Source organism: Coffea arabica, chromosome 2c (assembly GCF_036785885.1).
Source record: "Coffea arabica cultivar ET-39 chromosome 2c, Coffea Arabica ET-39 HiFi, whole genome shotgun sequence".
NCBI lineage: Eukaryota > Viridiplantae > Streptophyta > Magnoliopsida > Gentianales > Rubiaceae > Coffea > Coffea arabica.
In genome coordinates, this window is record NC_092312.1 from 1,802,708 (window position 1) to 1,822,999 (window position 20,292).

Consider the following 20,292-nt stretch of genomic DNA (forward strand, 5'->3'; position numbering starts at 1 on the left):
ACGTTAACTGGCCGCAGAACAACTAGAAGGAGGCAATGGCGTGGAAAGCATAGCATCATCAATAGAGGACGTTGAAATGGGAAAGAAAAGAAGCAAACATGTGCAAGTAACGCCTTTGGGACCGTCCACGGAAAGTCACGACGCCCAAAAGTAATTAGCAGAAATGTTAAGCAGTGCTTTGACTCAAATTAGTCAAAATAGCCATTCTTAACTCTTAAGGTTTTATGGCAAGTATTATTGAAAAAAAAAAAATAAGGGGCGGTGGTGGTGGTGGCGGCGGTCTGATACACATTCTGCAGCCGAGGTTGAAAAGTTGCAACGGGCCGCCAAGCAGCAAAGCCTGAGGCATGGCCGCAGTAGTCCGCTTGTATATACTCTGGCGAAAACTTGGGTAGATTTGACGTCACAGATTTGGTGACTCAAATTTTATTTTATTTTTTTTTGCATAATGGCACGTCTAAGGTAATCTAATCTAAACTTCTCCTGCACGAACCTACTTCAAGGGAGTGATTTAACTGGACTCAAAGGATCGACGAGTACCGAATCATCATCGGACTAGACGAATACACTGTGCACGTAATACATTGATGGAAAATCAAGAGTTCAATCTATGTGGTGGCTAACTTGTCTGATGGCACATATATTTTTAATATTTGAATCGATGAAATGTTGTGCTAAATTTTGAACCATCAAGTGTTTTGCTGCTCTTACAAGACAAAAAAGTTGATGATAGAGGAAGGATGGATTTTAAATGGCAATTGATAATAGGATTCGGTTAAATTTTTTTGGACAAGTGTTGAAGTTTTTATAAATAATAATTATGTTAATCCACAAAGTTATATATTACATAAATATAAAAGTGTACAATAAATATATTTTAGATGTCTTGGATACTGGTTAAAAAAATTATTAATACCGATGGCATACTCCTCACAACCATTAAAATAAAATTAAAAAAAAAAAAAAACAGCTGCGGACAGCGGGAAGGAACAAGTTGTTGGCCGTTGGGCCGTCGGAGCCTTTTTGTAGCTTACCTGTCCCGTCAACTGTCGAGTTGAGTACTGTCAAATGCTACTCTCCAAGTCGTATAATTTTTAATTTTTTGACTGTCCAATGAATGAAGAAAGAAAGAATGGACCAATGTCGTCGTCTCAAGTCTCGTAATAATCATTCGGGGATATACGCATTTCTCGTTCTCTTCGTCTTTGTACTGTAGCCCGTAGCCCCCCAACTTGCCAATTAAACCATTCATTATTAGGAGTAGGAGTCTGGAACTAGTGTATTATTTATCGGTCATCCCCTCCTCCTCCTCCCTCAACTCTTTCTTTTCTTTCTTAGCAGGAAAAAACATCTTTTTTTTCATATTACCTGTCATTGTCCATTTAAAAGTTATGTAAAAGTTAAACCTCCCCTCCCCTTCCAAGCCCCCGTTCTCTCTCCCTCTCTCTCTCTCTCTATATATATATGTGTGTGTGTGTAAATATATAGAGGGAGGGATTCTTATCACAAGCACTCGCATTATATTGCCCTCAAACAACAAACCGATTCTTCTACGGATCGCATTCATTGCCTCTGTTGATTCTTGTCCTTGATCTTCAACTGAGATTCTTTTTTCTTCAAAAAAGGAAAAAAAAAAAAAAAAAAAAAAAGGCAATAAGAATCACAAGAGAAAAAGGAAATAAGAGAAGGTGATCAATTGAATGTATTAGTACTCTGTAATCATTTGAAATTTTGGTGTATGAATATATTGATGATTGAATGGTAGTGGGAGGAGGAAGTGGAAGAAGATAGAGGATGGAACAGAAGAAGCACATATTATTATCGGCATTAGGGGTGGGGGTTGGTGTGGGGCTTGGTTTGGTGTCAGGACAAACTGTTAGCAGATGGAGTGGGATCAATAATTACTCTGACAATAATGCTTGGGCCACGGCGGCGCCCGATGGCATTACCGGCGACCAAATTCAGCTCGAGCTTCTCAGGCTCATTATTCCCGGCAAAGACTCCCAGGTCTCCTTTGATGACTTCCCTTATTACCTCAGGTTCAATTCTTCACTTCGACCCCGCTTTGCAAGATTTTCCTTTCCCCTCTTTCTGTTTTTTCTTTTCTTCTCTTTTCCTTAAATAAAACTTTCTATGGATTTTTTCTTTTTCCTCCTTCCGTTTTTTTCAAAGGAATGGCGGTAAAAGTAATATAACCAACAACTTTACTGAGACCGACGTGTATACTATGCCATAGATGCAAATATTGTACTAATAATGTTTATAGTTGCGCATTTTGAAGTTTTATTTGCTACCAGATGAGGAGATTTCTTTTCTTTTTTGGCTATTTTCTAGATGCTACATTTCATGTTTTGCTCTTAATAACAAGTGCCGTGATGGATCACCCATATGGTTACTCTTCTTATGCTTCGATGAACTAACTCTCTGCTTAGTTTTCGAACATCCATTTATGATCGTAACTCCTCGATTACTAATCTGAACCAGATTATTAAGTAAATTAGCTCTCCCTTTCAGTTGTATTGTATGCTCTCAATCACCACCTTTCGATGTTTGATGCCTTGGCAGTGAACGTACACGGGTGTTACTCACAAGTGCGGCCTATGTTCATCTAAGGCACTTAGATGCGATTAAGCACACCAGAAATCTTTCTCCTGCTAGTAGGGCCATACTACTTTCTGGACCTGCTGGTACAGTACACACTACATTTGATGCAGTAAAATTATGTATTTTTCTGCTAACTGTTCCACCTGAAGGTGTCTACATATCTGCTTCTTCACTTTTTGTATTATGCCTTTCCAGAACTATACCAGCAAATGCTTGCCAAGGCCCTGGCTCATCACTTTGATGCGAAGTTGCTTCTGCTGGATATTACTGATTTTTCTTTGAAGGTGAACGTGTGGGAAAGGCATTTCCTAATGCATATAGCTTTCCCAGTCTTATATTATTATTATTATCATTACTATCTTAAATCTGGGTCAATTTTTGCAGATGCAGAGCAAGTATGGTACTGCAAAAAGAGAACCGGTACGTAACTTTGTATATGCTGAGAACCTGATGCATGGATTTCTTTGTTTCAATAGCATTCAGTGGTATTCTAGGTTAAGTCTTGTTTGCGGGACTTGTAGGCACCATCCTTTTGTTTTTTCAATTTTTTTCCTGTCCCTAATAAGAAGTTATTTCATTTGGATCACTTTTCCTCATTAACATTGTTTCCTTTTTAGTCGTTCAAGAGGTCAATCTCAGAGTTGACATTGGAAAAGATGTCCAGTTTGCTTGGCTCCTTCTCAATCATTGCAAATAGTGTTGATAATCGAGGTATGAAAGGGAAGCATTTAAATTAAGGCTCTTGCATGCTATGCTGTGATAGCCTTCTTTTGGTTTCTGAATGCTTCTTCTCTTTCAGTGTTATTGCCATAGATTTTATTTTCATGTTAAAAATTTTCTATATTTATTCATTTAAATGGTGTTTTATTAAGTAATTCTTTCCCTACAATAGTGATAAAGAATATTGGTACAGGAGTAACTCAACTTTTCAGTAAAAGTGATTATCTTATAGCGTAAACTGGCTGTTTATTTGCTTCCATTTTGTGGGCTCAGACAAAGAAGGGATATAGTTTGCTTCCTCTATTCATTAAAGTGAACGATGATCTTGGTTCCTTCATCTTTGAGATGAAAGAGGGCACCAACATGCCCTGCAGGGCTTGAACGCATTGCTAAGAATATGAATGTCTGCAAAACATGACAATTGGTTTAAAATCATACAAAATGGTATACATAATGTGCCGTGAACTGTTCATGGTGGTTTTTCACGGTGGCACACTTCATTGCGTATGCTATTTGTGCTGCTCTTCCTCATTTTATGTTGGTCAGGAAAAATTTATTTGGAAAGAGTTAGAGTTAGCAAAGATGGGCTTTAAATACTAGTCACTTATTGTTCCTCAACTTAAGGCTGTTTAATATTTGCCATCTTGTGGATCTTATGGAACTTGAAGTTGGAGGCTACGTGTTGGGAATCTGTTTGGTTTTTGTTCCTTAAAGTTTTATATGCATGGTCTTGCATACATCTTTCATGAGCTTCTTAAAGAATCCAAATACTGATTATTACAGGTACATTAGCTAGGCAAAGCAGTGGCTTTGACAGTAAATTAAGGTAGAGTAACACTTCTCTTGTCTTTTGCTTGCTCATTAAAGATAAGACCAATTAGGTTTATATCCACTACTTACATATTGACCATGTTTTATAGGCACACAGAAGGAGTAAACCATTCTCTAAAGCATCGCAGAAATTCCTCTGTCTCTTCAGATATGAGTAGCATTAGCTCCCAGTCATCATCTTCAAATTCAGGTAAACATGGAGCTTTCAACTTTAGCAGTAAAGGAGACTACAGAAAAGAAAAGGAAAAAACATTTTGATATTTGATGGACTGACCAATTTCTTCACCCAATTGACTAAACTTTTCCCGCATTTTCTTTTCTAAACATGTCTTCCTTAATTCAGCATTTTTCTGGAGTTGCTATTCTCTCTACTTCAATCTCTGATGATGTTGCATTTAATCTTTTGTTGATACTGGGGAATTCTATCAAGTATATCATGTATTCCTTTTTTTCCAGTTTTTTTTCTTATCTGGATTATTGTCTGGATGGAAACTTTGAAAAGGAGGACTGAAATTGCTGCATCTCTTCTCTTGCTTTTTAACTGGTTTGAGAGAATAGAATGCTCTTTCTGGTAGATAATTTCCATATTGAAAACCTTTTATGTGATTGATTTTTCTATTATTATTTTTAGCTCCTCCCAAGCGCATCACCAGCTGGTGTTTTGATGAAAAGATTTTCTTACAGTCACTGCACAAGGTAAATCTTATTGTTCAAAGTCAATTCTTTGCCTACTACCAACAAAACGTTGGTTCTGTTGCTTGTTGCATTCTACTACTATTCTGGCTCTTTAATCTTCTGATTTGATAATATATTCTAAGTAATTGTGAAATGCTGGTACTAGAATTCTTAGTGTGCTGAAAAGAAGATTTTTAATATTGCAGGTCTTGGTTTCAGTCTCTAAAAGTAGCTGCATCATTCTATACATCAGGGATGTCGAAAGGCTTCTTCTCCAGTCCTCCAGATTATGCAAATTGTTTGACAGAATGTTAAAGAAATTAACAGGATCAATCGTGGTACTTGGTTCCCGCATGTTGGATCCTGAAGATGATTGTGGTGATGTGGATGAGAGAATCAGTCTTTTATTTCCCTATGATATTGAGATTAGACCTCCTGAAGACGAGACTCATCTTGTGAGCTGGAAAGCTCAATTGGAGGAGGACATGAAAAAAATCCAGATTCAGGATAATAAAAATCATATTGCTGAGGTACTTGAAGCAAATGATCTTGTGTGTGATGATCTAGGATCAATCTGCCAAGCAGATACAGTGATTCTAAGTAATTATATAGAGGAAATTGTGGTTTCTGCAATATCTTATCATCTGATGAATAACAAGGATCCAGAATATCGCAATGGGAAGCTTCTTATATCATCTAAGAGGTACCCAGTAAACTATGGCGTACTTGGTTTTGTTTAGATTTACACATCCTGTTTCTGATGCTTACACGCTCTGGTACAGTTTGTCCCATGGCTTGAGTATCTTCCAGGAGGGAAAAGGTGGTAAAGACACTATCAAGCTGGAGGCAAGCGCTGAATCTTCCAAGGTCAGTTTGCGTCTTGATATCAGATATTTACTCAGGAAGTGTTCCAAGAATGTAAATATTGACAAGGTTAATAGTTCTTTTTCTCATCAATGATAGGGTCCTGAAGGGGAGGAGAATGTTGGCTTGAAGTCTGAACCAAACCCCACATCCGAAAACAAAACTGAGACTGAAAAATCAGTTCCAAAGAAGGATGGTGAAAATCCACCTGCACCGAAAGCTCCTGTAAGTCTAATCGTGTGGTATTAGATCCTTGAAAAGGGAGACAATGCCACCAGTTCATGTTGGATGCTGCTCCTATATGTTTCTCCATGTCTTCTATACTTCTCTTCCATAAATTTCAAGTTTGTTGGAAAATGGGCTAGGTTTCAACCTTAGGTGATGTTTTCTGGTCAGAGAATGCATCACTTCACGCTAAATTAATATCACACAGCAGAGAAGTTAGAGGCATAAATAGCAATTTCAGACAGTTTAACATGAACTTTATGCCTAGTGTTCAATCCACAAACTACTCTTTCATTCATTTTCTCTTATTGAAACTTCTTGTGTACTTTAAACTACAGGATGTGCCTCCAGACAATGAATTTGAGAAACGTATAAGGCCTGAGGTTATTCCTGCAAACGAGATTGGCGTGACATTTGCAGACATTGGTGCTCTGGATGAGATTAAAGAATCACTTCAAGAGCTTGTGATGCTTCCTCTCCGAAGACCAGACCTCTTCCAAGGGGGTCTTCTAAAGCCTTGTAGAGGCATATTGCTCTTTGGGCCTCCTGGTACTGGAAAGACAATGCTGGCAAAGGCCATTGCGAATGAAGCTGGAGCAAGTTTCATAAATGTATCAATGTCAACAATTACTTCAAAATGGTTTGGTGAAGACGAAAAAAATGTCAGAGCTCTTTTCACACTTGCAGCAAAGGTTTCTCCTACCATCATTTTTGTGGATGAGGTTGATAGCATGCTTGGCCAGAGAACCAGAGTTGGGGAACATGAGGCTATGCGGAAGATTAAGAATGAGTTCATGAGCCATTGGGATGGCCTATTGACTAAGCCTGGTGAAAGAATTCTTGTTCTGGCAGCAACTAACAGGCCATTTGATCTTGATGAAGCAATAATTAGGCGGTTTGAACGCAGGTATATTCATAGTTACACCTTTTTTGGATTTCACGTTGTCAAATGTCAAAGCTGATTCTATCACTACTAACTTCATCTGGAATGTTGTTGTCCATGAAAGTGAAAGCAAGATGAGAAATTGTTTTGGTTTATGTTATATGTTGTGTGTTGTTTACCACCAGTTCTCGTTGTGAAGAATGAAGACTGAGTTGTAACTTCTCGTTTCATATATTTGAGCAATTCATGACGCGTTTTTGTGTATCTGGTTCTGGATTTTACTCGGTTTCTGCTTTACAGGATCATGGTTGGTCTTCCTTCTGTGGAGAGCAGAGAAATGATCTTGAGAACTCTTCTGTCAAAGGAGAAGGTAGAAGACCTAGATTTTAAGGAGCTTGCAGCCATGACTGAAGGATATAGTGGAAGTGATCTCAAGGTTTGTTTTGGCACGTATGAAGTTTCTGGATTGCAAATTTTTGTAATCTTATACGAGCTTTTCATTTTCTCCTGAAAGCAGAATTTGTGCATTACTGCGGCTTATCGACCAGTGAGAGAGCTGATTCAACAGGAGAGAAAGAAGGATATGGTATTCTTATGCAAAGTTCTTGCACTTCGCTTCCTAAGATACAGTTTGGCTAGTTTTTTTTTTTCTTAATGTTTATGTTGATTTTCTTTTTCCTTCTTTCCCTGTGTAGGAGAAAAAACAGAGAGCTGAAGAAGGGCAGAGCTCTGAAGATGCTGATGACAGAAATGAGGAAGCAAAAGAAGAAAGCGTTATTGCTCTGAGGCCCTTAAACATGGGAGACATAAGACAGGCCAAGAATCAGGTAATAGTACTAGCTTTCATCTTGTCATATGGAGCAAGTTTGTTTTTTAAACCATATCTGCTGTGAAAAATTTGTGTCCATTTGTTCTCCAATGTGCAAAAGTTTCTCCTCTCTTTTCTTCTGATAGTTTTGCATTCTTGTGTAGGAAGATGAGTAGTTAAATAGTTCCCAAAGATAGGTTTAGCCGAGTGTTTCTTTCATGTCCCCATGCCAAGTAGATTGGGAGTTTTAGCATACTATATGACTGCATTTTGAGTTATCCTTGGGTCATTTATAAAATGTGTGGTGCCCTGAAATGGGAAATAGTACTCTAGGGGAACTCTGAGGATACGGGAAATCTACTCAAACCACACGGACGAGTCTGGAGGTATTCTGCGATGAGGTGAAGATGTGGCCATCCGATGTTCCTCCCATGATCTTGTAAAATACAATTCTTACTTATTCACAACTATTAAAGGACCTACTTAAAAGTCCTGACACGCGAAAGCAAAAAAATAGGACTCATGAGCCAGCTTCATCTTTTGTTTTCCCTGGTAACTGTGTACCATTTTCTTCTCAAAGAGCATGTCCTTCGTATCACTTTAATTTGCCAAATTTGGTAGGACTGAGGCATTCCTGTCCCTTGATCATCTTGACTTCCAGTAACAGTAGTAGGAATCTAGTTTGGCAGCAATATGTCAACGCTACTCGTTTTTTGTTTCCATTTTTCACATTTTTTTTTCCTTCTCTTTTGAGCATGTGACCTTTTTTTTCACAGTATTACGCAAAATTTTTTTTTTGTCATGTAAAACCTCTTGAGGATATTTTGCAATTGCAGGTTGCTGCCAGTTTTGCTTCCGAGGGTTCTATCATGGCTGAGCTGAAGCAATGGAATGATCTATATGGTGAAGGAGGTTCAAGGAAGAAGCAACAGTTGTCTTACTTCCTTTAGGTCACTGGCTGCCTGCATATACAGACGCTTGTTACTTAAATCCTTTCCTGTTTGGTGATACTCTGAATCAGCAGAAGGCTGGGGAACCAGGAAACCCCATTGTCCCAGAATAGCGCAGCATGGAAGTGGTGAAAGCTGTCACCGCCGCAATGAATAACTCTTGATCGCCCCAGAAGAATTTGAATGGTCACAAAATTCTCCAAGCATTTCGGTTGCCCTTTTGAAACCCACTCTTGAAAGAGGAGAAAAGAAGAAATGCTAACAACTATGTTCGATATTGGCTGAACCACGTTAGCTCTTCGGAGTGGAGGCTGTTGAAGATGTTCTTGTGTGGTTTTTTTGTAGGCTTGAGACGTGGTTTTTTGGTGATTTGGGGGGAAAGAGGGGGGGGGGGGGGGGTTGGGGAAGGGTATGCGCATTTGTTAGTCTGTTTATTTTGTTGACTCGACTGTGATAGATTCGATGAAAAGCGGATAGTCCATTCGTCGTGTAAATTTACTGTTGCATTTTGGTAGTATTCTTTTTGCATTAACTCCAAGCAAAATCAGTAGGAAAGCGTCATACTTCTCATGTACAAAGGATAAACTCTTTTTTATTTTATCGGATTCTTGAATCACCAGCATTATACGAATATATGATTGGTTTTATGTGAAGCGTGAAATTCAAGATGGATAGGATTATTGGTGTTTGATCTGATAAGAGTGGTGTTTTAGCCTTCAGGAGGCTATTACTGGTCACTGACCAATATTTCTAGCTCCGCCACTGCAAGAATTTCTATAAATAGATGTATAATTTCTAGTGATGTAGATCAAATAGCACCGGACGACTTCCAACAATTTGTCAATGAAATCTGCTTTTTATCCAAAAAAAAAAAAAGATTACTCGCATTGCCTTGCTAAAGATTCAATCACATCGAAACCAACCACCCTTGTGCTTTGAAAATTTTCCAATCAAATGCAATTGGGTCGGGCAGTCCAATTTTGTAAGTGATCCGTCTCGCTTGATTTCTGCAAAGTGACCAAATTAACTATACCTCCAATTTCCTCTCTTTGGCCCTTAGCACTTTGCAAATCTTATTCCAAATTGGCAATTGTTTGTTACGTGCCACCAAGTCTATGCCTCGTCAAATTTGTCTTCAGCATTTCGTTCTCCTCGCGTATTTCAGCATCAGCATTTTCTCTCGACCTATGTACGGCATTTCTCGCGAACCCTTTGACTTACTGGCATGTCTTGGCATCAATCCACTGAAATAGCACTACTAATTCACAAGCACCCATCTAAAATTTCTAAGCTTTTTGTTAATCTCTCCTCCTGAAATTTAAAACCCAACAAGAAATTCTTGAATAAACATCACCTTGTAATTTCTACATCCTATGAATTTCTCCCAAGGGTTGTTTGCCGTCTAAGACGTTTTTCTCTTTTTTACTGGAGATGTCTGGCCCCAATGGCAAGTCACAGATGACTTTGATCCTATCGAAATGACTGAATTCTTCGGGATGTTCAAGTCACATTAATCAGTCTTTGGCAACTCTTGGTTACTGGTAATTGAATTTTTATTTTCAGTTCTTCCAGTTTCTCAATAGAAGAATGAGGGATTTCGCCCGAACAAGAAGATGAAGTTTTCGTTTTGTCTGGTGTTATTTGTATTACTGTACTATTATATGTTTGACCAGGGGTATTTTAGGAATCAAAGTGATAGAGAATAATGACGGGTGCACAGGATCGCATCAACTGTACAAATTGGACTGCCGCCGAGCGCCGACTTACATGCACTGGATTGGGAATTTTTTCAATAGCACAAGGATGGATTGATTGGTGCAATTCAACCTTCGGGAAGGGGGCAAGGTAGGAAAAGAGTAACATCGGTGTCGGAATTCTTTAAAATTTCCCCGAAAGGACGATTCTGAGAAATTAGACAGCTGTTCAAGAGTCGGTGTGGGATGGCTTTCGTCTGCTTCGCTTGACAAAATTGTAGGGCAGCTCGGTGTTTGATATTGATCGCTTAATTTTGTTGGGTTTTTGTTTTTGGCTTTGGGATTACTGAATTTCTCAAGATCAAATGGGATGTCCGAAAGAAAGATATGAAGAACTTAAGCTACACGAGTCCTTAACAAATCAAAGCTGCTCTCGTTACCCATTGGCCTGCAAGGAGCTGGCATTTATCCTCAGAAAAGCCTACTCTAAAGCCCCAAAAAATCTGCAATCTTTGCTCTTCCAGGACACCCTCGATGCCTTCCGCCTCCTCCCACAGTAATTAAATCTCCTTGCACTATTATTACCTTTTGTTTCCCCATTACCTACTGGAACATTCAACTCAGTTTTCGTCTCTTCTTTTGTGCTTTTGCTATTCCAGATTCTGTTTTGGTTTTGTTAGTGATTTGAATTGATTGCTACTTGTACCAGATATAAATTGGGCCCTTTTTCAAATTTTGATTCTGAAGGTGATGTCACTGCATATTTGGCTGAAACTCGGAGAAATTAAAATCACCCGTTCTCAATATAGGCACTAAGGATGAAAGTTTGTGGCTTTTTTTTAAAATATTTTTCTACAGTAGCATTTTCATTCTGAGCAGGTGTCAAGAGAGAAGTTAGAGGCTAATGGCTTATCATATTGCTGTGCACAATAAGATAGTAGCTGTTACATGGATTTCTGGGTGGCAGTATTTGATAACTTTCCAATGCAATTTTGCAAAAGTCAAAAACTATTTCCAATGCAATTTTGCACAAGTCAAAAACTATCTCGTAGAATCATCGTGTTGCATTTTCAAAAATGAAAAAGCAAAAACAGAGGGATGGCCTTGAATTGGACGCTGATTTATAGCAAGTACAGAGGAGTTTAGTGATCATTGTTTGTCATGGTAATATTTTTGTGTGAACTACCAAGACATAATCAAGCCCTCTTACCCGCAGTTAGGTTGATCTGGGAGTTCCCTTGCTGCACATGAATTAGTACTTAGGATTGAAGAGCAACATTTCTTATGTGAATAATTTGTTTAAACTATAGGGTACAGTCGCAAAATGCCATCTCAGCAGCTAATCTCCTCCTCCAGAATGCCGAGTCTACTCTTCCAAAACAAAAGAAGGTGTTGGCAGTCACAGAATTCAAACATGCCATCGTATCTTCTAAGAGGCGTAATAAGGCCCAGCAAGAGGAAGAAGGTATTTTTAACTGAGAATATACTGTGTTGTGTGAGAAACATAAACATGGTGAATCTTTTTCTTGAGAAAGAAAACAATCTTGAAATTTGTTATTAATTGTTGTCGTGTTCATTTTTTCAAAGATGCCTGGAATTTTGTCCAGCTAGTGAACATAATTCCATCACTGACCTGAATAACAAGTTAATGACATGCATCTCGTTGCTGAGATATTGTACAACCATGTACTTGTACCTTGTTTTCCTGCAAGACTCTCGTTGCTTGTTCATCATAGGCTCGTATACCTGTGTTGAATGCTGTGTCAATGTGTAGTTGAGGAAAGTGGCAGAAAAGTGACCTGTAGGTAAAAATAAATAAATAAATAAATTATTTGTGCTTCTTGGACATCCTACGCTAAAATAGGTAGGATCTTCCATTGTAGACATCCAATCACACCAAATTTTTGCTTAGTAGCCGATGGTTATATAAATCTTGCAAATTCTTTTATTGGCTCATATTGGTTTGCCATGTTACTAATTTTGTGGTGCTGTTTCAGGCCCATGCCAGTTTCCTGAAGATATCCTTATACATGTCTTCAGTTACTTAGATTTGCAGTCTTTAGTTTCAGCTGCAATGGTCTGCAGGTACTTTCCCTTTAGGCCGTAACATTTTCTTTGTGACCAAGAACTTAGGTTCACATATTTGGTATTTGATGTTACACATGATTTCAGTTATGATCCATCATTTGACAGTTACTCCGCGGTATGGTCAATTTGCAGGTCATGGAGTTCTGCAGCAGGTGACAACCATCTATGGGAGTCACTGTATGTCAACTTCTTTGGTGGTTCTGATAAATACACTGATACAGTAACTGGAAGTGACATCTGTATCAGAGAAAACTTCAAGAGAGTGTATCAAGGTAGGTCTGAACTTTTTGTAAAAAGGAGAACGATGTTCTGGCTCATGTTTTGTTTGACAAGAAGAGAATTTTAAGGTGCTTGAAAGTAATTGAAATCCTAGTTAGGCTTGAAGTATTTTATCTCTAATGTCCTCTGGTGAATTATGATCTGTGTTATTTGGTTCCAACAATTATTGGCATTGCTCACAATCACAATGAATATACTCTTTCATGAGTTCCAAGGTGTTGTACGAGCCTGTTCCAGCAGTCCCCCCACATACGGGTGTGCAGTGTGATCGTGAAGGGCATGTTTTACAGCACTGTTTTTGTTTCCCAGTTGGTTTTCCTATATGCATTTTCTCTTTAGAAGTCACAACCATGTTTTTCATTTCAGAAGTATCGTCGAAGAAAGTTGCACCATACAGGGGCTACTGTTGGCACTGTAGTTCAATAGTGTGGCTCACCGACACTAGATGTTATAATACACATATTGGACGAGATTGCACAAATCCCAAAGTTATTCCAGTTTCAATGGCTCAGGTAATTATAGATGCCTAAGTTTGCTCCGTGTTGTTTGACTGTCACCCACCATAGCATGTTGTAAAACTTAAGGGCCCCTATGGATTGGGTGTTTTTGGAGCTTCGAAGCTTTACTGTAGATCTACATTGTGAAAAACTTTATTTATGTGATATGTTTTGGGGGTGTTTTTAAAGTTTCAAAATTTTTGGGGAATTTTTAAAATTTAGTTTTCCCCTCCCACTGTGTCAACCCTCCCTACCGGCTACCAGCCCTCTCCTCCAATCTAGAGAACGGGTGAAGATGCGTGCATGTTAGTGTGTGTTTTGCGCTTTTTTGGGGTTATTTTTGGGCATGTTTGTTAGGTGTATTAGAGTTGTTTTTGGTGCATTTATTAGGTATTTTTAGAGATGATACCGTAGAAAAATTAGTTTTTCCCAAAAAAGGTTATGATTCTATGCGATAACTCTATTTGTTTATGAGCATTACTAAATGTCATTACCCTCCGATGTACAAGATATTTTGCTTAAGTTGGAGAGGTTTTGTAAAATGCAGATTGTTGACTACGTATTGTACGATTCTCTTCCATCAGAATCTTCTTCAGACAGTAGTGATGGTGATATAGATGACCTGTGTGTTCTTAAGATGTGGGCGTATGCCAAGTAAATCGGCCAACCTCTTCTGTGGCATGGCAGTACAGACATAATAGAAGGTGAATGTATATTTTTTGACAACAGAATGGTGAATAATTAAATTCTGAATCCCATTCGTACCTTCACACTAGGACCTTCGTTGCTATATTGGTTCTGTAAATGGAACATTATCAGATTGTGGTGCATCTGATTAGTAATGCATGACCTCTCAGTTCCTTCATCCTCTGTACTCTATCAGCTTGGTTCTTGATGCTTTCAACTATCCGCTTCACCCCTGGTCTCACTTATCCGAATCCCCTTTGATAATTATTCCATCGTAAACACACTTCAAATGTGAAGAAATTGCTCAATAACTCGAGACCCTTCAGTGTACAATTTCAGCTTTTTAAGTTCCTTCGGCACCCAAAGACGACTTTCCTCAAACGTAAATGCGCAAGCATTTCGAACGCAGAATGCAATTGTGAAAGCCACTTTGAATTTGCATCTTAAAATTCTAGGAGAAACATTTATTGAGTGGCGAATATTTGTGTACAGGAAAGGAGTTAGCCAAGTCATAAATGATTTTGTAACTTCTTTTGTTGATATGGTACGGTAGTTGAAACTTGAGAGTAGACAAAAGAATTTCAGAAGGCATAAGCAGAATTGCAAACCTCGCTTTGACGTTTAGCCTTCCCTGACCTACCCTGTAAGCGTTCCCCTGACAGGTCCAATGTCAGTCGAAATTTACCATTGGAAAAATGATAGGTTCTGCGTTGCATCCGCGAAGGCTACAGTTATTTGAAACGAAATGCATACCATCCTAAGAACAGAGTAGAACGTTTCTCTTCTAAAATGGTCTCTCTCTGTCTCTCGGCTTGGATATGGTTCGAACTTTCATTCGCTTATTATCCTAATGCCATCCCCAGCCAGCTCTCTTTTGTTTTTCACGCCAAAATCGAGCAGGCATTCCGTTTGCTTAAAGGCCATTTTTGTCAAACCAAAGGCCCAGCGAAACTGTCTTCCGATAGAGTCAGCCACTTGCACCAGTACATCAACAGACGCTACCGCATTTGAACGACAGCAATAAAATGAAAAACCTAAAAAAATTTTTAAGTTAATTTATACACACTATCAGTATGTACATTTTACTAATATATAACACACATGTAAAATTTATATTAAATAATACACATACCATCAATGTGCATAAAAAATTAATTCAGTTTTTTTAATTGTAAAATATTTTGGAAATGGCGGGAATTCACAATAGAAAGGCAAAACAAGGCTATTTTTCAAAACATCTTCCAGAAAAGAAACATGGGCCCCGGCCCATGTCACAAAATACAAGAACATCCAAACGGTAGCGAAGAGATTTAAGTGGTTCATTTCGGAAGGGAACCCAAGATGAGCACAGATCAAAACTTCGCCACTCATTTGTCCAAGTATAATAAAGCAACAGAAAAAAAAAAACTATCTAAAAGGGGAACCGATTTAAAACATAATTTACTCTCAGCATGCACAGCGAACAATCCATGGAAACGGCTGTGTCAAAACAATATTAGAACTCAACTACCAACCATACCATATTCTTTCGAACTATTAAGAGCGCGTAAGCATCTGCTCTAAAGATTGTAACAGGTCACAACAACATGTAGAGAAACACTTCAATTGGATGGCATCACCATTCACCACCTCAACATGTCTAGACAAACTTTTTGTCTTTCAGGGGACCTCTTGGAATTTTGCTCAATACCTTGGCGTTGAAAACAGCATACTGCTTCTTGATCTCTGCCTCAGCTTTCTCAGCAAAGGAATCAACTTGATCCTCATATTTCTCATAGAGGACGGGCACTGTGTGCAGCAGAATGAATGCTGTTTTGAACAAAAGGGAAACAGAACCGGATCAGAACAACAAGTAAATAACAAAACCAGACAGACAAGTAGTGTAAATGAAGTGCTACTTAAGAAACTATTACTTACATATGTAAAACAAGGTCAGGAAATTGCAGCAACTCCCAAGAATTGAAAATACCCACAAGCCAGCAATCACCTGAAACACAAAAGGTTCCATTCAGCAAAAAGATTTATAATATTGCACTCCGGTTGGTGGAGGGCCTAAATTTCCATCCCCATTAAAATGAATCTTCTCCCTCCAATTTGTTCCAAGGTTTGGTTCTGTGGGAGTCAAATTCAGTCCTAACACTAATGAATCCAGATATTAGTTAAAACACAAACAATGGAAGATAACATACTGCAAGGAATTTTTTCAAATCTCTCCCAGATGCAATTTCACGTAGGGCAGCAAGTGCTCTATTGACTTCAATTCTAAGAGCAGAAGCCACACCCAGAACTATGTCTTCAGGAAGAATGACTTCTGGAAATTGTGGTGGTGACCTAATAAGTGAAAGATCAAGTTAATTCTCTGACAAACCCAAATAGAAACAGTAGAAAGTACCACAAATGTCTACAAACATACTTGTTAATGAAGGTGGAAGCATTTGACCAAAGAAACAGGACTGCTAGTGCAAGAATCAGAATGTGGCAAACTAGAGTGAGCAAGTAGTATTCAAGCAATTCAAAAAGCACCCAAATTGCTGTCACAACACCGAGCACACTAGCAGAAATCTTCTTATCCCTCCAAAGGAAAACATCAGCGGCTGTCAGATAAGAATATTCCCACGTCAGAATCTATGAGAACATGATTGTGCTTTTGCATATAAACATTTGAAATACATGCAGAAGAGAAGCTACAACATGAGAAAAAAGAACAAAAAATAGAAAGCAGGGGGAAAAAGTTCCACCCGAAATAATCAACCACATTGCAACAAAATGCTATTACCACTTCTTTTTTCTTGCATGAAGCAATGAACCACCTTCAAATGCTTGATATCGAAATCATGTAATGACCTATGTGGGCTAAGAAAAAAGCCCTTCCACAGTCTATATGCTTAAAATGTAAAACTCTAAATAAAAACACATTTGCAGGTGGACTACATGCAAGCTGTATAAACAAAGGAGAATGCTATTGACGCACGATAACATCTCATTATGTCATCTATAATGTATGAAGAGGGTCGCAAACATAGATCTATCATCCTATTTTCACTCATCAGGCATTCTTGTAATTCAAATTTGAATCTGTAAGATTGCATTTGCACCAATTGAAACTTTAAAGTTGATAAGAACAATCTGATCCAGGAATTTGTTTGCAGATTTTCAAAACAAAAATGATGCAGGATATGAGCATAAGCCAAATGACGATAAAAATTGGTGCTAGTCATAAGTCTTCGCACAAAGCATTAAATCGAACAAATTGGAGCGGTATTTTACAATAAGAACAAAACCACGACATAGCTCTTAATCATCTGAAAATCGGCGATTCTCAATCAACCAAGATAATTAGCAGTATTATACGCATAAAATAAGATACAGTAAATCGTGGGCCAATGTAGGGAAAAACTATGTAGATTTGAACGATCCAATAAAACCAGGTATGCCCAAACCCTGGGCACGTCCTCTCTCTTATTTAAACCCAATTCTCAAATTCACGTAATTAAATGTGTAGATACAAAAATTTAGAGAGTTATAAGATGAATAGGATAATTCCGTACGTTTACCGCCGCCTAGGACCTTATGAACGGGCTTCTCACGGCCGAAGAGGCGATAGATCTTGGCCTTGATATCTTTGGACGGCGGCTTCTTATCCTTACTATCGTCATCGGAATCTGAGGAGGAAGAATCGTGACTGTGAAATTTCTCAGTGATCTTCTCCTTCACAGTTTCGACTACTGAATCGTGTTCACCAGCATGTTCGGCCATTGCTTCGATGGATCACCGATTCTGCTGTAGTCGCCGGTGTGGAGATCTCTCGATCAGTGCCTTTTGCCCTCCCGCAGGGCTGTGTGCTCTTTTCAGTGAGACTGCGGTTTTCCGGCTTTTGATCTGCTTTTGAATATCCGGTTGTGTGATATTTCGGGGGGGCTAAAAATGGGAAAATCTCCGAGCCTGAGGTTCGGGTTTTGAAACGAACCTGGTGGTTCGGAAAATATCGTTAATCGATGAAGATCGGAACGGCCTTTTTAACGACGTTAGGTGTGGAGCACAACGGCCTTTTTAACCCGACTTTTTTCTTGTGTGTACTTTCATCCTCTATTGGGTTTTTTTTTTTTTTATATAAAAGGTCCAAACTCAAATCGTAGTATTTTTTATGCGGCTTATATATATTTTTTGAACAGAACTCGGTTGATTTATTAATATAATAAAATAAACACAACTTTAGCAACCAGTACACAGGAACAACAATTATTATATATTTTTAATATTTGTTTGTATTAATAGATTTGAATTATTTTATACTTATCGATAATTCATATTGCAGTTATTGAGATGTTAAATATATTTATGTAACAATTATTTTAAACTTAAAAAAGACACAATCATTAAATTAGATATTATATTGCAATCATGTGAAACTTGTTTCTTGACAATATTATATATATATAAAAAAAAGAAAATTGTCTTTAAAAAGCGACGAAATATTTTTTTTTAAAAAAGAAAGCACGGTAGTCTTTAAAAAGAAATTAAATGCATAGAAGTAAATTGTCAAACGGCGTCAAAGTGCGGTTTGTCGGGACGTGTATGCTCCGAGCCATTGGTTTACGCAGGGTAGTATCCATCCAACCGTGTCAGAATTTTGCGAGGCCCAAATCAAACTTGCAGTTCTGCGGAAGCAGGACAATGAGGAGGGGTGGACCGATTTGCAAAGCATTTGGGCCTCAAGATTGGGATTAACAGTAGAAAACCCAAAAAAAAATATGGACATCATTCGTCTGAAGTTTTTTTTTTTGGGAAGGATCATTCATCTAAAGTTCAATTCCATTTTCCGTCTGTCTGAAAATTACAAGTAATTATCTTGATGAATAAGAAGTTGAAACTATTAAACTATAATGAGGAAAAAAAAACATAAAATTACTATTTGATACTGGAATTTTTATCGCTACATTTTTACTACTAATAAAACTAACACACGGATGTCTTCACTAGGGCTGCAAACGAGCCGAGTCGAGTCGAGTTTTGAGCTAATCGAGCCGAGCCTCGATTAAATTTTACCAAGCTCGAGCTCGAGCTCGAGCTGGACGAGCTGGCAATTTTCGAGCTCGAGCTCGAAAAAAATAAAAAAAAAATTATTTTATTTTTAAAAAAATAAAAAAATTATATTTTTTTCTGAATAAATAATAAAATATTAAGGATATATAGGTAATTTCACTATGAAAATAAAAAATTAAAATATATTTATATACAATATACGTAATTTTATTATTAAATAAAAATAAAAAATATATATAAATATATATACTCAAGCTCGCGAGCTAACGAGGTTAATATTCTGAGCTCGAGTTCGAGCTCGAGTTTGACTCGAGCTGGCTCGAGCTCGACTCGAGCTTGACTTGAGCCGCTCGCGAGCGGCTCGATTCGTTTGCAGCCCTAGTCTTCACCATCTTCCAATTGTTCTGCACATATATTTTCTTAATATTTTCCTTAACCACTTTATGTAACTAAATTGAATTAAATCATTCTTAAAGTGTTGAGATTTATAAAATATGAAGTGTAGATTACGTATAATTTGTTCTACAACCAACAATTCCTTTTTGGGGTTTCCACTATTAATTTTGGGGTCATCCAAAGTTAGAAAAAAAAAAAAAAAAAAAAAAAGAGTTTTCATGGTATCAAGAATGAAGATGATTTTCAACCCTTGGTCTTCCAATTGAGTGTTGAAAGAGAAAGTTGTAATCTTTAAATTTTAGAAATTAGATAGTAATGTTAAATATGAAACCCGGCCCATATCAGCTGTTTTACTGGGAGCAACCTTCATCCCAAGGATGCTTATATGGTGCAACCAGTTAGGCACAAAGTAGAACAGCTGCGGTTTAGGAAATATAAGAGGAAAAAAATCCTGAATTTTCCTCGTTTAGGAGTTTTAATTGGAAAGAAAAGAAAAGAGAGATGAATTGGGCTCCAAATTTGGAATGGAAAGGAAAGGAATAAAAGTTTGGCTTATACCTTGTAAACTTTATCAATATGCTAATTTCATCCATAACATGGTAAAGAGCAAAATAATAGTACCCAATGAATCCAAAATTAATCATTTTTTCCATCTAAACTCCCATTCAACATGGAATAAAGAACTCATATCTTTTCTTTTATGCTCCTCAGATATTATATTCTACGGGAAATACAACCGACAATTAATTCAAGCATTTGCTATCTTTAAAAGAAGGGGGTAAAAAAAAAAAAAAAAAACCAAACATTTGTTATCTGCAAAGCGTGGTATCTGATCATCCTTTAGCAGGCAGAGTAACCTAAAGCATTCTCAATAGTTACTAATTCAATTTACCCACAGTACAGGCCAATTATAATCAATTTACTATACACACGTGCCTCTATTTGTCCCATCCCCCCCCCCCCCCCCCCCAAACAAAAACAAAAAAAAAAAAAAAAAAAGATTGTGCCTCTGTACATGTAAATTTCATTCCTGAAAAGAAGATCAAGA

The 20,292-nt window shown here is 37.8% G+C and overlaps 3 protein-coding genes across 7 annotated transcripts; 2 read left to right on the forward strand and 1 right to left on the reverse strand.

The window, feature by feature from the left end:
- Positions 1-1,291: 1,291 nt before the first annotated feature.
- On the forward strand, positions 1,292-9,213 carry LOC113724942 (uncharacterized). Its single transcript, XM_027247858.2, has 16 exons — positions 1,292-2,039; positions 2,566-2,687; positions 2,800-2,888; positions 2,989-3,024; positions 3,222-3,315; positions 4,108-4,150; positions 4,245-4,345; positions 4,787-4,851; positions 5,037-5,533; positions 5,613-5,697; positions 5,794-5,919; positions 6,258-6,826; positions 7,103-7,238; positions 7,320-7,388; positions 7,498-7,629; positions 8,447-9,213. Exons 1-16 carry the CDS (start codon positions 1,795-1,797, stop codon positions 8,558-8,560), a joined length of 2,523 nt encoding a protein of 840 aa, XP_027103659.2. The 5' UTR covers positions 1,292-1,794; the 3' UTR covers positions 8,561-9,213.
- Positions 9,214-9,752: 539 nt separating this feature from the next.
- On the forward strand, positions 9,753-13,983 carry LOC113724943 (F-box protein At5g52880). Of its 5 annotated transcripts, none has more exons than XM_072073363.1 (7): positions 9,753-10,101; positions 10,234-10,810; positions 11,565-11,719; positions 12,252-12,339; positions 12,475-12,614; positions 12,988-13,133; positions 13,703-13,983. In XM_072073363.1, the coding sequence occupies exons 2-7, from the start codon at positions 10,620-10,622 to the stop codon at positions 13,733-13,735; spliced, it is 753 nt and encodes a 250-aa protein (XP_071929464.1). In that variant the 5' UTR covers positions 9,753-10,101; positions 10,234-10,619; the 3' UTR covers positions 13,736-13,983. The 5 variants fall into 5 exon arrangements, with proteins under 5 accessions (XP_071929464.1, XP_071929463.1, XP_027103661.1 ...); XM_072073362.1 differs by having other exon boundaries at positions 9,759-10,101; positions 13,666-13,983; XM_027247860.2 differs by having other exon boundaries at positions 9,759-10,101; positions 10,245-10,810; positions 13,666-13,983.
- A 1,026-nt stretch (positions 13,984-15,009) lies between these two features.
- On the reverse strand, positions 15,010-18,016 carry LOC113724944 (reticulon-like protein B2). The gene is made up of 5 exons (XM_027247862.2): positions 17,354-18,016; positions 16,219-16,399; positions 15,995-16,136; positions 15,723-15,792; positions 15,010-15,614 (listed from the first exon to the last, which is right to left on the reverse strand). The coding sequence occupies exons 1-5, from the start codon at positions 17,559-17,561 to the stop codon at positions 15,445-15,447; spliced, it is 771 nt and encodes a 256-aa protein (XP_027103663.1). The 5' UTR covers positions 17,562-18,016; the 3' UTR covers positions 15,010-15,444.
- Positions 18,017-20,292: the final 2,276 nt, after the last annotated feature.

Excerpts from the sequence above, each read along its gene's own strand:
- LOC113724942 (XM_027247858.2), top strand. The coding sequence starts at position 1,795 with ATGGAACAGAAGAAGCACATATTATTATCGGCATTAGGGGTGGGGGTT. Across the intron at positions 5,698-5,793 it reads CAAGCGCTGAATCTTCCAAG|GGTCCTGAAGGGGAGGAGAA; the intron begins GTCAGTTTGCGT and ends CATCAATGATAG. Across the intron at positions 7,630-8,446 it reads TAAGACAGGCCAAGAATCAG|GTTGCTGCCAGTTTTGCTTC; the intron begins GTAATAGTACTA and ends TTGCAATTGCAG.
- LOC113724943 (XM_027247859.2), top strand. The coding sequence starts at position 10,620 with ATGGGATGTCCGAAAGAAAGATATGAAGAACTTAAGCTACACGAGTCC. Across the intron at positions 11,720-12,251 it reads GGCCCAGCAAGAGGAAGAAG|GCCCATGCCAGTTTCCTGAA; the intron begins GTATTTTTAACT and ends GTGCTGTTTCAG. Across the intron at positions 12,615-12,987 it reads CTTCAAGAGAGTGTATCAAG|AAGTATCGTCGAAGAAAGTT; the intron begins GTAGGTCTGAAC and ends TTTTCATTTCAG.
- LOC113724944 (XM_027247862.2), bottom strand. The coding sequence starts at position 17,561 with ATGGCCGAACATGCTGGTGAACACGATTCAGTAGTCGAAACTGTGAAG. Across the intron at positions 16,400-17,353 it reads GGTCCTAGGCGGCGGTAAAC|CCGCTGATGTTTTCCTTTGG; the intron begins GTACGGAATTAT and ends CTTATCTGACAG. Across the intron at positions 15,615-15,722 it reads CCTGACCTTGTTTTACATAT|CATTCATTCTGCTGCACACA; the intron begins GTAAGTAATAGT and ends TGTTCAAAACAG.